This window comes from Peromyscus maniculatus, chromosome 2 (assembly GCF_049852395.1).
Source record: "Peromyscus maniculatus bairdii isolate BWxNUB_F1_BW_parent chromosome 2, HU_Pman_BW_mat_3.1, whole genome shotgun sequence".
NCBI lineage: Eukaryota > Metazoa > Chordata > Mammalia > Rodentia > Cricetidae > Peromyscus > Peromyscus maniculatus.
Window position 1 is genome coordinate 73748596 of NC_134853.1, and position 15411 is coordinate 73764006.

The 15411-nt window shown below is 41.3% G+C and overlaps 1 protein-coding gene across 1 annotated transcript; it reads right to left on the minus strand.

Annotated features, from left to right (window-relative positions):
* Positions 1-578: 578 nt before the first annotated feature.
* On the minus strand, positions 579-10599 carry LOC102913468 (bile acid-CoA:amino acid N-acyltransferase). Its single transcript, XM_006973664.4, has 4 exons — positions 10443-10599; positions 7370-7885; positions 5331-5533; positions 579-1977 (listed from the first exon to the last, which is right to left on the minus strand). The coding sequence occupies exons 2-4, from the start codon at positions 7833-7835 to the stop codon at positions 1384-1386; spliced, it is 1263 nt and encodes a 420-aa protein (XP_006973726.1). The 5' UTR covers positions 7836-7885; positions 10443-10599; the 3' UTR covers positions 579-1383.
* Between the last annotated feature and the right edge of the window lie 4812 nt (positions 10600-15411).

Consider the following 15411-nt stretch of genomic DNA (forward strand, 5'->3'; position numbering starts at 1 on the left):
CCATGAAAAGTATTACATAACATGATGCTGGTAGTATCTGTTATTGCAATAACATGGTTATTATAATCAAGTTGTGGTATTCTGATTGACCACATGTGTGAAACGTGAGAGAGGAGGGGACAATTTATTCCACTCCAAACAAGTAAGTTTTTTGTTTGTTTGTTTTTGTTTTATCTAAACAGGAGAAAACATCACAAAACAGACAAAAGTAAGAGTTCCTGCAGACACAGGAGAAATGTCCTCATGTTGCCACTGTGCTAATTCTTTACTGGTTTCCCATCATGCTTCGAAAATGGTCTGAAGTGTATTTGTACACAGATATCTTCACCCTATTAACCACCAGTTCCCCTCTACTTCCACCCATTGCAATTTAGTAGCTCAGAGATACTTGTGCCATGATTTGTCCTTTAGAGAAGCCTAATGGTCACTTGGAATGCTCTAGAAATTATGCCCTGTGAGCCTGTAGCTTATTTTTGTTTTGCCCATAGATTAACAAGGATTTACCCTTGCAAACACTTGAAAAGTTTTAAATAAAATTACTATTGTCAACACAAAATTATTAAGTGTAAATTTCAGGGTACAGGATTAAAAGTTTAATTGGAATTCAGCCATCATTTTCATTACATACGTCCCCTGTTATCATGACAGAATGCGGCCTACTGACAGAAGACTTGCAGATGACAACATTGAAATTATCCGTGGGATAGTACTTTACAGAAACAAAACAAAGCAAAACTGCTGAGCCCTAACCTAGAGGGCTGCAGCCCTCATCATCATACTTGCTTCTCTTAGCTGCACCTCTGTAGGTCTCAGATTGCTCCCTTCTTATTACGGAGAATGCTGACGTGCTATAAATGTTTAGAGGCAAAAATGATTTGTTAACATTGGCTAAATTGTTTGTAAACTGATTCAATACTCCTGTATACATATAAGTATTCATGATGCCTTAAAACACCTGTCTCTAGACTTCCAGTAACAATAAGAATGATCTAAGCATATTAATGTGAGTTTTAAGAAATTAGGAAATGCCAATATATTATTCTCATGTTTCTTTTATAAAGCAGAGTATTCTGTGGTTTATCACTAATAATTTCCTTGAAAATTATTATAGAAAATTGCTATGATGATGAAAATTTTAGGAAAGGTAGGTCTAAGATTTTATTTATACAGATATAGGCCTCTCACTTCATGATATTTCATTACATGGAAAATATTTCCCCTTCCAAAGTCAAGATATTATCACTTTCAGCCCACTTGCATTTTCTTGTGATACCTTCCTTTGTCATCCAATAAGACATCAGAAGAATTCCTCTACAGAAAGTGAGAAGCGGTGCTGGTCAGGAGATGAACAATTCTACTTCCCAGTAATATCATCAAGTCCACTCAGAGCTGGCTGCTCACATCTGGAAGGAGATGATTCCTGAGGAATTTTTGTATCTCCTTCCAAGAATGCTCCTGTGCAGCTGCGTGTGAGGTAACCTCTCCGCCCCAGCTGATGCTTGGGATCACATAGGGGATCCTTGAGGCACAGCACAATGGGGAGTAGGGAGGCTCAATCAGGTGACCCGCCCCAGGGTAAGACAGCAGAGTCCAATTCTTCTTCCCACTTTTTATCAGCTGTGTTGTGGCTTGATGAGCATGTACTTTGCTGTTGAGATTCTTGTCATCTTCTCCCACCACAAAAAGGAAATGTCCCTGAGCTTTTTCAATGGGAAAACAGTATTTGCTATCCTTGTCTGCAGTCTCCTCATAGGCTCGATAAAATTCTACAAGGCCCAAGGCATTGGTGGTTACAAATTCTATATTGCATGGTATGGGCCGGTCGACTCGACCATGATATACATGTGGATCACTAGTAACAAAATTGGGCCCATTGATAAGTACAGTGGCTTTTATTTGTTTTAGGTTAATAGCCATAGAGAGTCCAACTTCTGCTCCTTTGCACACAGAAACGACGCCAACACCTGAGCCCAAGACCTAAAAACAATAACAATGAGATGTTATTTTTTTTCATCAGGACATCCACAATTTCAAACAATCCAGAACTTCAACAAGTCATAGTACAAGACAAATTAAAAAAAAAAAAAATTAAACCCACCCAGATGCTTGTATGTCAAGTAGCTAGAGTTCTGGAACACAATTTGTTTATTTAATTGAGCTTTACTATAGATACATTGGATTCAGCATTATGCCTGGTTCTGAGTTTAAAGTGCCTTCAAGAACTATCACGCCAGAACTAGAAATAGAGGTAGTGGTGAAGTCCTTCCCTAGCATGCAGTAGTCACCACAGGAAAAACAAACAAGAACAACAAAACCAGCGTAGTCAGGAAAATAAGCAAAGTGAATGTGTTATTGTAAATAGCGTTAGTCAGGGGGTAGGCAATGAGTAAAGTACTTTGCAGAGGAGTGAGTCTCCTACAGAAAGAGGCGAGAATGAAGGGAAGTTAGGACTATGCATGAAAGCTTTGATCTCATAAGGAGATTTCAACAAAGAGTATCTTAATACATTTTTATTGTCAATCATCAAACAAATGTAATATTTTACTTTAAGTTCCTAAATTTTAACTTTTGTCCCTAGTCTCTATCTGTCTCAGCAGATTTCTACTTGGCTGACAGACACGTCTAGGTATCAGCTGCTGACTACAACCTGCTTCAGATGACTGCAAGCCCTGGACTTGCTGAAGGCTGGTGTGAACCAGTCCAGCTAATGTGATTGTTTTCTGTCTCTTCAGCTGGGTTATCACACCGAATGTTTCTGATGAATGCACCATAGCCTGAATTCCCTCCTTGCCTCTGACCAGCATCCTAGCCTTCCTGGGCCCTGACAATAATGTCCTAGTTTCAACAGGAAGTAAGTAGAGGAGAGAATATGTTGTCCCTTGTGCCCCAACAGGCTGGAATATTAGATCAAAAGGAAACTCTTTTATAGGGGACCTGATTTGAAATAAGTAACTGGTCCTTATTCTCATTTCCATGATCCTTCTAGATAGGAACTCAGTCATCACGGGGCCTTTGGCCCTTCTGTGTCTGCTAATTGCTATTGGTTCTTACATCATTGATGCTTAACTAAAGGATAATTCCTATCTGGGTACCATTAAGCTGATGGTTATTAGATCCCTATATAAACAAGTACCCATCACAGAGTTAAGGATTTGACTCAGGATACAACTCAAGGGGGGAATGTGAGAGCCAAAGGTAGTTGGTTTTTTTTGTTTGTTTGTTTGTTTGTTTGTTTTTTGATCTTTTGAGACAGAGTTTCTCTGTGTAACTTTTGGAGCCTATCCTGGAACTTGCTCTGTGGACCAGGCTGAACTTGAACTCACAGAGATCCGCCTGCCTCTGCCTCCTGAGTGCTGGGATTAAAGGCATGTGCCACACCGCCGGGCTGCCAAAGTTACATTTTAAGTTTTTTTCTAGAACTCACTCTGTAGCCCAGGCAGGCCTACAAACTCATAGACATCCACCTGCCTCTGCCTCCCGAGTGCTGGGATTAAAGGTGTGCGCCACTGCCACCTGGCTACATTTTAAGTTTTAATTACTATGACTAAGAGATTCATGAAACAAAATTTCCTCTGATCTGCAAGCCACTTGCTAAGGACAGATAGTTCCTGAAATGCTGGAGGCTGTTGTTTATGGGAGATAACGAGCCACATGTTTTTCATTCCCCTAAACAAGTTCCTTTGACCCATCTGCACCAGATGTGCTTGGTCACATGTGAGCAGGAGGTTCACAGGCAGGAGGTACTTCAGGATGTGTGCTTGCCCCTGATTGGGCCTGATGGGAAGTGCAATGAATTATGTTTTCCTTAAGCCCTTGCCATACTTTATTCTGGGCCATTTCCCAGGAACCTGGATATGAACCTTGCCAGAGTCCATCTACCTGGCCAGTACTTAATTAAAGCTTGCTTCAAATTTGGCTTTAAACTGTGGTGGTGGTCTTAGTCTTGATCGGTGGGATTAACACATGCCCAGCAAAGAAGTAATATCATTTCATAAGGCAACTGCCTACCAGATGAAAAGACAGGAGAGAGGGCCGTGGAGAGACACCTAGATGATTAGAGTATCACACATTCTATAACAATGTATACAGATAGATCAGCAGCATCAAAGAGTCTCAGAAGAAATGGGCTGTAAATTGAATTTTCACACATTAAAAATGGAGGCAATAAAGAATAACATATTAAGTGATTCAGGTGTGCTAGTTACCCATCAAAGACCTTTCCCCACAATATTAAGGCTAATATGACCTTGATTATGCATGGCAAAGCAGTGTATCCACTCTCAGAGGATGCATTTTGATAAGTCTGAGCCTATTGTCTTTTGTTACATATTTAGTCTCTGTTGTAAAGCCAATAAATTCTCCTTGTGGATTGATTTTCTTCTCCAGTAAAATAACACCGAATCAGGAGATCAAAGTCTGTGTTCTTGACAATTCTATCTTAAGATACTGATATGTTGACTCAGTGCACGAAACACAGCTATCTCGTGCACTGGAAGACGGGACCAAGAACTGCCGAGCAGGAACTCGACATTCTCCAGAAAAGTGCCTGGGGTGGACTACATATCAACGTAAAGCAGTTTGTTTGCTTGTTTATTTTTTGTTTTGTTTTGAACTCTGAAGATAGATCACTCAGACTTTGGTTCTAGAAAACATGCTCACAAGTTGTTTATAGATGTAAATACATATAACTTCTGAGGCTGTGGAGATCACTCAGTCAGCTAAGTGTTTGCCATGAAAGTATGAGAACATAAGCTGTGTTTTCAGAACTATGTAAAATCCTCAGACATGGTGGCTTGCTTGTAATCTCTGTCCTATGGAGATGGACACAAGAGGATCCTAGGCTCACTGGTCCGACAGCTTATCCTGAGAGGGAAATCTGTGGGTCTCTGTGAGAGACCCTGTTTCAAAAGCAAGGTGGATGGCTCCTGAAGAACAATGCCTAATGTTGACCTCTGTCCTCCACAAGCATATGCACACTTATGTACACACACACACACACACACACACACACACACACACACGAGTTATCAATCCTTCCCCCACATGCAGAAACCTGTATACAAACATCCCTCCCTAGTGTGTATGTGTGTGTGTGTGTGTGTGTATAAATGTATACACACACACACACACACACACACACGAGGGTGGGAGGGGAGTCCTAGTCACTACTTACAAATGGAACATCCAAACCAAAAAGAGTAAAAGACAACTGTTCTTTGTAGCACAAAATACAGCCTTTGCAGAATCATACTTCAAAGTTAAGGCAAGTCACATAGCATTGCAGTTAATGTAACACTGGGATAAAATCATACTAATGAGCTTTAAATTACCTTAGGATGTCTCAGGAGAAACTCTGCAGCTTCTTCAAAATACTCTAGATCTATCTTCTCCAGGTGAGAGGGCAGGTCATCATAGCCCCAGTAAGCCAGAGCAAAGGCTGCAAAGCCATGACTGGCCAGAAGACTGGCCCGGAATTCAATCAGTCCACCAGTGCTCCCAAACAAGTCAATGACCCCTGGGAAAGGGCCTTCTCCTGGAAAAGAGCAACATAAAACAGGTCACATGTGAAAAAGGGAGGAAGACAACAAGAATATGAAGCTGACAGGAAGAACTGAATCTCAGGATTAATGTGTAAATTCTCAAATAGAACATTCACATGTTGGGCATTGTGTCTGGGGTTAGAAGTAAATAAAGCCTTCTCAATATATAATGAAACATTACTTCTATGGATTTTATTACAAACTACATGAATTGACATATTTAATTCCTGAAGCCTAGAGGAGGGTTCATTTTCATCATCTTCAAGTAAAGAAAACCATAAAAAAAAGTGTTCCATCACTTCTTAACCAATAAAGGGTATATAAATGAGCTTTAGGAAATCGATGAAGATCATAAAATTAGATACAAGATATGCTGTCTGTTTATATGTGATTTCCTGTGAGAAATGCTACAGGTTGACAAAGGCTATCTCCAAAGGCCAACAGGAGAGGCAGAGCCTTTAAGAAGGGGACCTAGTTGGAGAGCTTTATGTCCTTGAGGGTGAGCCCTCACAGACACTAGTTAGACAAAGGTCCTCTCCTTGTAAATGAAGTACATAGCTCAAAGATGTCTTTAATGGTCCCACCAGCTAAAATGTCTTGTAAGAGCTGCACCTCCAGAGCTCAGTCCTGGAGCACTTGCCCAAGTCTCAGAGCTCATCCCAGGCACTAGGAAACAAACAAACAAAGGTCAACCACCCTTCTTTCTCTGTTACACTCCGCTAACCATTAACTGATGAAACAGTTGATAAAACCTCCTATCTCAGCAGAGGGCCATGGGGTGCTCTTTCTTTTAATAATAACAACTTCTATTCCTTGCAGCCTAGAGTGAAAGAAGAGGGATGTCAGAGCATCCGTCCACACTCACTCTGTGGCAGTGCATTTCTAAACTAAAGCAGGGCCCACCCACAGTGGCTACCATAAACGTCCCTGTCATGAAACTTGATTTTAGAAAAGGAAGATTGGTTATGTTTGTTTAAAGACTGGCTGAACATGAAGGGCCACTGGCAAGTTTTTAAATGACTGTGTTTCTAGCTTGAGAAATGAGATGGCACACTATATCTTGGTTTAGAAACTACCATGTAAGTACACTAACAAAGATCAATTTTATCTTTTGATGAGTGGGAAGGAAGGGAACAATGAAGGACCTGAAATGTTTTGACACCTAAATCAACTCTTTTGTGGCAGAATATATCTCATCCCTCCTTTGTGCCCCGGAAGATCATTTGATGGAGGAGATTCCACCTATCTAATGTCCCAGAAGACAGCCGATGACAAGCCTGGTGCCAGCAAACCAGCCCGATGCAGAAGGCCTGGACCAACACATACACATTTTAAACGGAGGTGTGATACTAAAGAAACAAAACTTACTGCTAGCTCCTTGGCCCTAAGCACAATAGGATGATCTATGTTTTTATTCCTGGGTATAAAAAAATTAAGTTATGTAAACAAGCTTGTTATAGCAAAGCTGCAATGCTATACTTAAACTGAATATCAATGTGATATAGCTCCAGCAAACAGCTGTACAAGAGTCTTCAGTCAGCCAGGCTCTAATGAACTACATTTTAACCTACATTAACTCTTCAGAAACCTCCCAATGCAGGGACTCTGCGATATGTAGTCATAGCCTGACATAAGCTTCAGAATGGCGGGGGTGAAACTTGAGTTAGAGAGGAATAGCACCTATTTCTTATTCTGAGCCAAAATCAACCCAGATTCTTGGGTAGGATGGTGAGATCTATATAATGCCCTCCTCCAAGCTAAACTTCTAGAGGCACAAGGCCTCCTGGAAGGGAAACAGTGGTCACAATAACCAGAGTGATTCTACTGACCTGGAGGCAGAAACAGGGCTCCCCGGAGGCGGCCTTCCTTTACCAGGATCCTTGTGACACCAGGGGCTACATACCATCTTTTCAAAGTCAGGCTATCCATGGGCGGGCTGATAACCACACCTTTTATTGGAAAGTGTGGACTGCGGAGATCTATGTGGACCTCGTAGGGGCTGTTCATCACATCTTTTTTGGCCAGTCGACTCAACAGTTTTTCAGGTTTCAAGGACCAGAGAAGACCCATGGGGTGGACACCCATATAGTCTCCCCCAAGTGAGGGATCACGGTCCAGATCCACCTCCCCCACTTCACTGGCCTTGTAGTAGGCCTGAGAACCAAAGAGATTGCCCTTCTCATCTCTCAGTGATGCCTGAAGGCATACCACCTGGGAGGGCGTCAGGCCTGTGACTCGGATGTGCACAGGCTCATCGACAAGAGCACTGAGAGGAGTGGCTGTCAGCTTGGCCATCTGGGCAGCAGCAACCTTGAACAAGTCTTCAGGAATATCCTCACCAAGACCTCAAAACAGAAAGAAACAGAAATGAAATACAATGGCAGTAAGGTTCGTGGGTGATGGAAGGGATGAGGAGTCAGGCCTCTTAGGGTTCAGTTTTAACTCTCCATTGATTTGCTGCAACTATATTGTGATAATTTTGTAGCATAAGACACCCGAGAGATGTCAATAGGTTTCTAGAAGCTAGAGAGCATGCGGGTAAATGCTCCAAGTTTAAGCAGCACTCCAACTTCACGTGAATGATATTGGGACATCAAGGAGGATATCTCAATCTGTCCCCATACACAAGTCTGGAAAAAACAGGATTGAGACGTGAGGTTAAAACATGCTGACTGATTGAACAGCTCCCCATAAAGAATAGAGAGCACCACTAACTAATCTTTCCCATGGGGACATGTGTGTTCAGTCTTAGAGAAAAGAAACGTAACTATCACTTTGATTTTAGGACTTATACAGAAGTAAGACCTTCACATATGCAGATGTCTTGCTGAAATGTGCATCATCTTGCCCTTAACACAAGAGTGACCACTCTTCCTAACAAACCAAAACTATCATTAGATTGTTCAATTTATCTGGTTGTCATGTTGTTTTCATTTTAACTCATTTTGCTGAAAATGCCACCCATCTAAATGAATCAAACTCCAGCATGTGACAAAATAGCTATTCCGGAGAGGCAAGAAAATGTACCACCTACTCTGCTATTCACTTATGATAAAACAGCAGGAAGGAACCCCACAGAGAGATAGGAGAAGTAAGAGAAAAGGGGTGCACACTTTTGATGGGTACTGAGGTAGAACTCCGAGAAACTCTCACCCCAGAGCATGTTTCCACTCATCCATGTCTACAGGACATCACCAGAGCCTGACAGTGCACGCAAGGTTGGCTGCAGGGATACATACTGAGATGAACCCATGGGAGGCTTTCAAGCCTCCACTTAATATACGGCAGCTGCCCTTCATGGGATGAGGGCAGGGGAGCAAAGAAAGGTCCCTTTGCTAAGGAAGCCAGGAGTATTACCACAGAGCCACGCAAATTCCCTAGTGACCCTTCTTCCAGAGCTCGAAATCAGGAATTCTCAGTTTAAAAGGCTGGCAAACAGCTGTTAAAAACAAAGGTCTTCCCACGGAGTTCATGAACACTGAGAATCCAGGCTCTTCTGATGAGAAAGGGCTTCACACCACCATCCAAAACTGAACTCAGTGGTGCCCTTAACTCACTAAACTTGCCACAGGTCCCAGACCCAACTCGCACTTGGCTCAGATCAGAGTGATTAGTCCCAAGTCCCAACAGAATATAACATTTATTGTGTATGTGTGTGCGTGTGTGCGCGTGTGTCTGACAACTGATGGGTGTTGACTGTCTTCTTCCACCATGAGTCAGTAAGTGGTTTTACTCACTGAGCAATATCACTGGCCATCTTTTTTTTCCAGATATTATTTTCATACAAGACACCCAGGATCCATTTTTTATTATTATACATAAAAATTATAAAGACTCATGATTACAAGAGGAGAGAATCACTATAATAGAAAGAGAAGTAGTCCAGATGTTGGGATTATCAGACATCAAGTAGAAAGGAACCAACAGACATAAGAACAGCTCAAATTAAACTACAGAGAGAAAAATCAAGGTAAAAGATGAGAGCACTGGAGGCATGGGAAAATGCTTTAACATATATGGTTTAATATATGGTAGAAATACTCTAATGATGGCACCTTAGAAAGGCATGTTAGAGATGGGCACGGGAAGGATGCTTGTAAAAAACTGGGGCTGAATTTTCCTCAATTCACTGAAAAGCACCATGCTACAGTCACAAGAAATGTAACAAATACGGGGACAAAAACAGCTAAATCCCAGCTGTCATTATCGTCAAACTGATAACACACACCGCAAGTGTTAATAGAGCCCGAGAAAAGTGGCAATGTTACAGAGGAAAAGAACAAATGTAAAATAACAAGCAGGAGACAATAAACCCTCAGTGCTCAAAAGGAAAGAGAAAAGAAATAAACAAAGCAAAATGCCTGAAACCCCTTACCTAACAAATATCAAATTACACATCAAAAACAGAGGCAAAAGAAAGGAATTGCCAGGGGGAAAAGGAGAAAATGCATCTGCAGTAAATTATATTTCAAGAAATGCACTATGGAAGGGATGTTATTCCAGGGAGACAGCTTAATGCATCTGAGAAATGACAAAGAGCAAGAACACATTTATTATCTGGGTAAATATAAAAGCCCTTTTCCAAATTTCATCACCTATATATAAATACATATATGAGCCTAAACATAGTTAAAAGTCTATAGGCTGTTCAAAATAAAAGGAACTGCTTTATGAAAGTTATACAAGAAGTATGGCCAATAGGTGGAAATGTGATAAATATGCTTCTTATATATCACTGTTTTTCAAGTAACATGAGGTTTTCTGCAGGTAGATAATGCTAATTTACATTACTTAGCAAGAGCCCAATGAGCTAGAAGATAATAGATATGAGAGCTGCCAGATGTCAGAGTGATTATTATGGAGCAAGTGACATGGAGAAGGATACAGCCAGTAATCACTTACAGTGGCGGTACAGCAATGTCCTGAAATGGAGGTGTTCAGGGGAAGAAGATCAGCACAGATGCACAGGACTTCTCGCTGACTCTCAATCCAAGGCTCTGACCACTTGACGGATACTGTAGGAGTTTAAAAATGCAGCCTATCCAATCAGAGCTGGGGAACATATCTTTCTATTTCACTCCTCAATGTTGGCTAAACAGAGAGGTGCCTAAGAAGACCTTGGAATTTGGACTTTGGATAAACGCCTGAGCTAAAAAATACCTAAAAATAAAAGCAGGAGGGCTGCTACTGTGGGAAGGCCCCAACAAGCTTGTGTCTTTCATTGCGACTCTCCTCTGACACCATCTACTTTGCTGGGATGTGGCTGTGAGCTCCTGTGCACCCAGCAGCACTAGGGAGACTGAGGCAGGAGTGAAGCCAAAGCCAGCCTGGGCTCCATAGGGAGATTCTGTCTCAGAAAAACAAAAGAGCAAAACAACAAAAGGAATTCTCTCTGTAGCACAGTGTACTATTTCAAACAGAAGTCTCAAGGGCAAAGGAGTAAAATCATCTAGGATTCACTCTTGCATGTGTCCTGGAGTCAATACAGAGCTGGAGACACCACTCTGGGATATGTGAGCCTCTTTGTGGTCTTTCTGCATGAGCCTGTTTGGGTTTTCTCACATCATAGCTGGAAGGCAAGAGATAGAAGCAGCTGTAAGCTCTAACCTCTGCCATTTCATATTTGTCAGAGAAGGCATAAGTCTCCATTAGAATTCAAGTGGAGAGGGCAGAGACTTTGACAGTGAGGTAAATATTAACAGGGGAAAGCGATGAGGGTATGGGATATATGTATACCATTTTGTGTAGCAGGCTTTCTCAGACCGCCAGCCCCCAAATCATGACATGGGGACTTATTATTAGTTATGAATGCTCGGCCTTAGCTTAGGCTTGTCCCACTAGCTCTTATAACTTATTTTAACCTGTTTCTCTTCATCTACATTTTGCCTCAGGGCTTTTTACCTTTCTTTCATTCTATATGTCCTACTTTTCCTGCTTCCTCCTTGTCTGTCTGTCTGGCGGCTCCCTGACTGGCTGGCACTGGGCATCTCCCTCTCTTTCTCCCTCCTTCTCTTTTCTTAAGCAGAGATTCTTCCTCCTACTTATTCTCTCTGCCTGCCAGCCTTATGTATCCCTCCTCTGCCTAGCTATTGGCCATTCAGCTTTTTGTTAGAACAATCAGGTGCCTTAGGAGGCAAAGTGAAACAGCAACAGGTCTTTACAGAATTAAATAAATGCAGCATAAACAAATGTAACACATCTTTACACAGTTAAAGTAATATTCCATAACCTAAACAAATGTAACACATCTTTACATAGTTCAAGTAATATTCCACAACACTTCTTATATTTGCACTACCTTCTGCAATCCTTTGGAAATAAAATCTGCCACAGTAAGGGAATAAGAGAGCACATGATAAGTCAGATGAATGGAAAATAGTGACCAAGATGGGAAATTTCAACACAATTATATTTAAAATTGCATTATGGGGCTAAAGAGATGGTTCCATGGTCAGGAATACTAGCTGTTCTTCCAGAGAAAGATTCCTAGCACTCACATGGTGACTCACAACTCTCTGTAACTTCAGTTCCAGAGGATCTGATGTCCTTTTCTGGCATCCACAGCACCGGGCACACAAGTGCTACATAGACATGCATGCAGGCTAACACCCATACACATAAAACAAAAACAAAAATGAGAAAAAGAAATAAGGTGGTTGAAGGGAGGTGTGATGACTATTCTTGGTTGTCAACTTGACTGCATCTGGAATAAACTTCAATCCAGGAATGAAGGGCACACCTGTGAGGGACTTTTTGCTTAGTTTGAAATGGGTACATCCACCTCTAGTCTGGACCTTTGAGGTAGGAAGGCCACGCACCTTTGATCAGGATCACGAGGTGGGAAGACACATACACTTAATTCAAATTTTGAGGTGGGAAGGCACACCTTTAATGTGGGCCAGACCTTCTACTGGAAGCCTACATAAGGACATAGAAGAAGGAAGCTTTTGCTCTTTGACTGCTTGCCCTCACCTAGACAGAACATCCATTCCTCCACTGGCATTAGAGCCTACTTCTTCAGTATCCCAGCATAAATGGAAGAGCAGCTGAGACATTCAGCCATGTGGACAGAGCAACTACGGGATTCTTGGACTTTCCATTCATAACCATCCATTGTTTGATTAGCTGGACAGCTGCCTGTAAATCATTCCAATAAATCCCCTTTATTTATATATAGAGATTCATTCCATAAGTTTGATTACTCTAGAGAACCCTGACTAATACTGGAAGGGAATTTGCTTTGTGCCTTATCCGGGCTTCCTCCCAAAGCTCATTTTTGATGTAACAACACAACAGTAATTAATTTATTTTGAGGGGTTAAAAGATATGCAATGAATGGTTGGCTAAGGGTGGTCCTTATACACATACATAGAGGTGGGGCAGATAGATGTAAATAAATGTGGACTATCAGCCTATAGAAAGAAGTGCTCAGATAAAAAAATCTCTATTTGCCTCATTACAACCTCCCAGAATTTGAATACTTATTAAGATCATATAGGAATGAAGAGTGCAGTCAGCAATAGAATCCGTATCTCCAACTCTGTCAAACTGATCAGTAAGAAATTTCCCAGTGAGTCACTTAAGATTAGGTGCAGCCCTGTTCCAAAATGTAGAATTCCTTCTCTGCATTAGCATCATCCACTAGGCTTCTCTTAGATTTCACTTGTCAGCCAGTGTATCCAAGCAAGAAAAACTGATTCATTGTTGAGTTTCCACTTCAAGTATTTTCAGTTTAATTCAAACATATTATCATCCTAACCTTAAAAGAAAATCCCTCCCACCCCCCATCCCACCCCACCCCACCCCTGTCTCTTAGATTTCTATCTCTATCTCTTTGGGTTTTTTTGAGACAGGGTTTCTCTGTGTAGCTTTGGCCTGTCTTGGAACTCGCTCTGTAGACCAGGCCGGCCTTGAATTTATAAAGATTAAATAAAACATAAATAGTGCAGGTTAGTGTTCCAGACTAAGAGCTTTTTTCCCCCTACCATATTCTAGAAAATTGTCAACAAAGGGGGAGTTACTAATGGAGATTAGGATAGCACAAAGGGAGTGAAGTGACTTCTGATAGTCTTTCATGTCCTTTAAAAACGTCCAGTGATCACAGGTCCCGAATGACATCCTTTCTAAGCAAAATCTGACTGAAAAAGCACTGTACTGTTAACACCTCTGGGAACTTCTGAGCTCTCCAAAAATATGGGAGGAGCAAAAGGAGTATTTGATCTTGGAAACCACTCAATGCCAAACACTGGAGGAAAAAAAATAAGACTTTTATTTTTAATTTAGGAGTTAAGATTTCTTACGTATTTCCAATCAACTCAAAGCAAACAGCTTTGATTGCAAATCAACTAATGTTCCTTTCCCTATTTGAAGCTGCTTTTCCAGCAGTAAAGGAAAAAGCACAATCCCAGTTGCCCAGGACCGAGCCTCAAATGCTTTTGACATTAGTTCACATTGAGTCACAGAGCAAAGGGCATCAGCTTACCTGCTGCTGTGCCGACTCTGTTCCCGCTCTGGTTACCTATTAAGTACACAGTAGGGAACCTAGCCCTTTTCCTCCTTCCTTTATGCTTTGTTTTGGGAGTTTTCTTTAGTTTTTAAATATGTATGTTTTATATAATAAGAATTACATAAAATATATTCATGTGTATATATATATGATGTCTGTGGGGAGGGGGAGTATAAATGCACACTCGCATGCACCAGGGCCCATAAAAGGTCCTCAGGCTTGGTGAGAAGTGCTGTTATCTGCTGAATCATCTCCCTGACCTCTTGTTTGTTTAAAACTCTACTGCCAATATTTGATTTTATCTGACCACTAATTTAAGAAAAGTCAATGCAACTACTGCAGGACTCTGAACTTGCAAAACATTTCTTTCCAGGTCTGAGTTCAATCCTACAAAACTAAATAATAAAAGCCAATTATGGGCTGGAGAGTTGACTCACTGGTCAAGTGTTGGCTGTGCAATCATGAAGACTGGAGTTTGGATCCCAGCACCCACATAACAAGCTGATCTTCCTGCAAATGCCTACAGCTCCAACTCCGGTGGATTGAATGCCTTCTTTTGGCTTCAAAGATACACACATCTTCCATGTTAAAACAAAACCCAGCAAGAGAGGGAGTCTCATGCTATTTGAAACTTGAAACATATAGTCATGTAAGATCATTTATCTTGAATTTTGAATTGCTAATGATTTTATTAGGTTTTATGCAAGCACACGCTGAGCCCATAGGTTCAACTAAGTGAAATTGATTAGCTTATGCCCTTTACATCATTGAGTTTTTTAAAATAGAAAGCTTTTGTGTATGTCCAGCTACCTTAGTAAACAAGCAAACCTGTTCCCTTCGGAACTGTAAGGCCACTATTCTCAAACAGTATAACGAGCTGTGTGCAAAGCAGTGACACCCTCCAGAGCTACTGATAAGCAGCAGAACTGTTCTACAGAAAGGTACTCTGCTGCCATCTTAACGTCATTTCCTGATCCTAGGCCCATGTTACTTCTGAGCACTGTAGAGATGAGGAAGCTTACAACCACTCCAGACACTAATGCGGTCTCCACATGACTCATTCACATATAGATTTTTGAACAGCACTGTTCTAGGGTACACAGCAGCAGCTTCTATCTTAACAATAACATGAAGAGTGCATTTTGCAGTCCCTGGTCCAGTTGTAGCTAAGAATGTTTCCATCCTGACTTCCCACCTCTTCATTTCCAGTATGCTATTGTTGTATGGGAAACACAATCATCAAATTCTGTATGTAAAACCCAAATGTTTCAGTGCTGAATCTGGTTCTCACAAAACAAGAGCTCATATGACCAAACTCCAGGGCTCCAGACACTGATACTTCGGAAACTCATGATGTAAATGCCA

Excerpts from the sequence above, each read along its gene's own strand:
- LOC102913468 (XM_006973664.4), bottom strand. The coding sequence starts at position 7,835 with ATGGCCAAGCTGACAGCCACTCCTCTCAGTGCTCTTGTCGATGAGCCT. Across the intron at positions 5,534-7,369 it reads AGCCCTGTTTCTGCCTCCAG|GAGAAGGCCCTTTCCCAGGG; the intron begins GTCAGTAGAATC and ends GCTCTTTTCCAG. Across the intron at positions 1,978-5,330 it reads TTCTCCTGAGACATCCTAAG|GTCTTGGGCTCAGGTGTTGG; the intron begins GTAATTTAAAGC and ends TATTGTTTTTAG.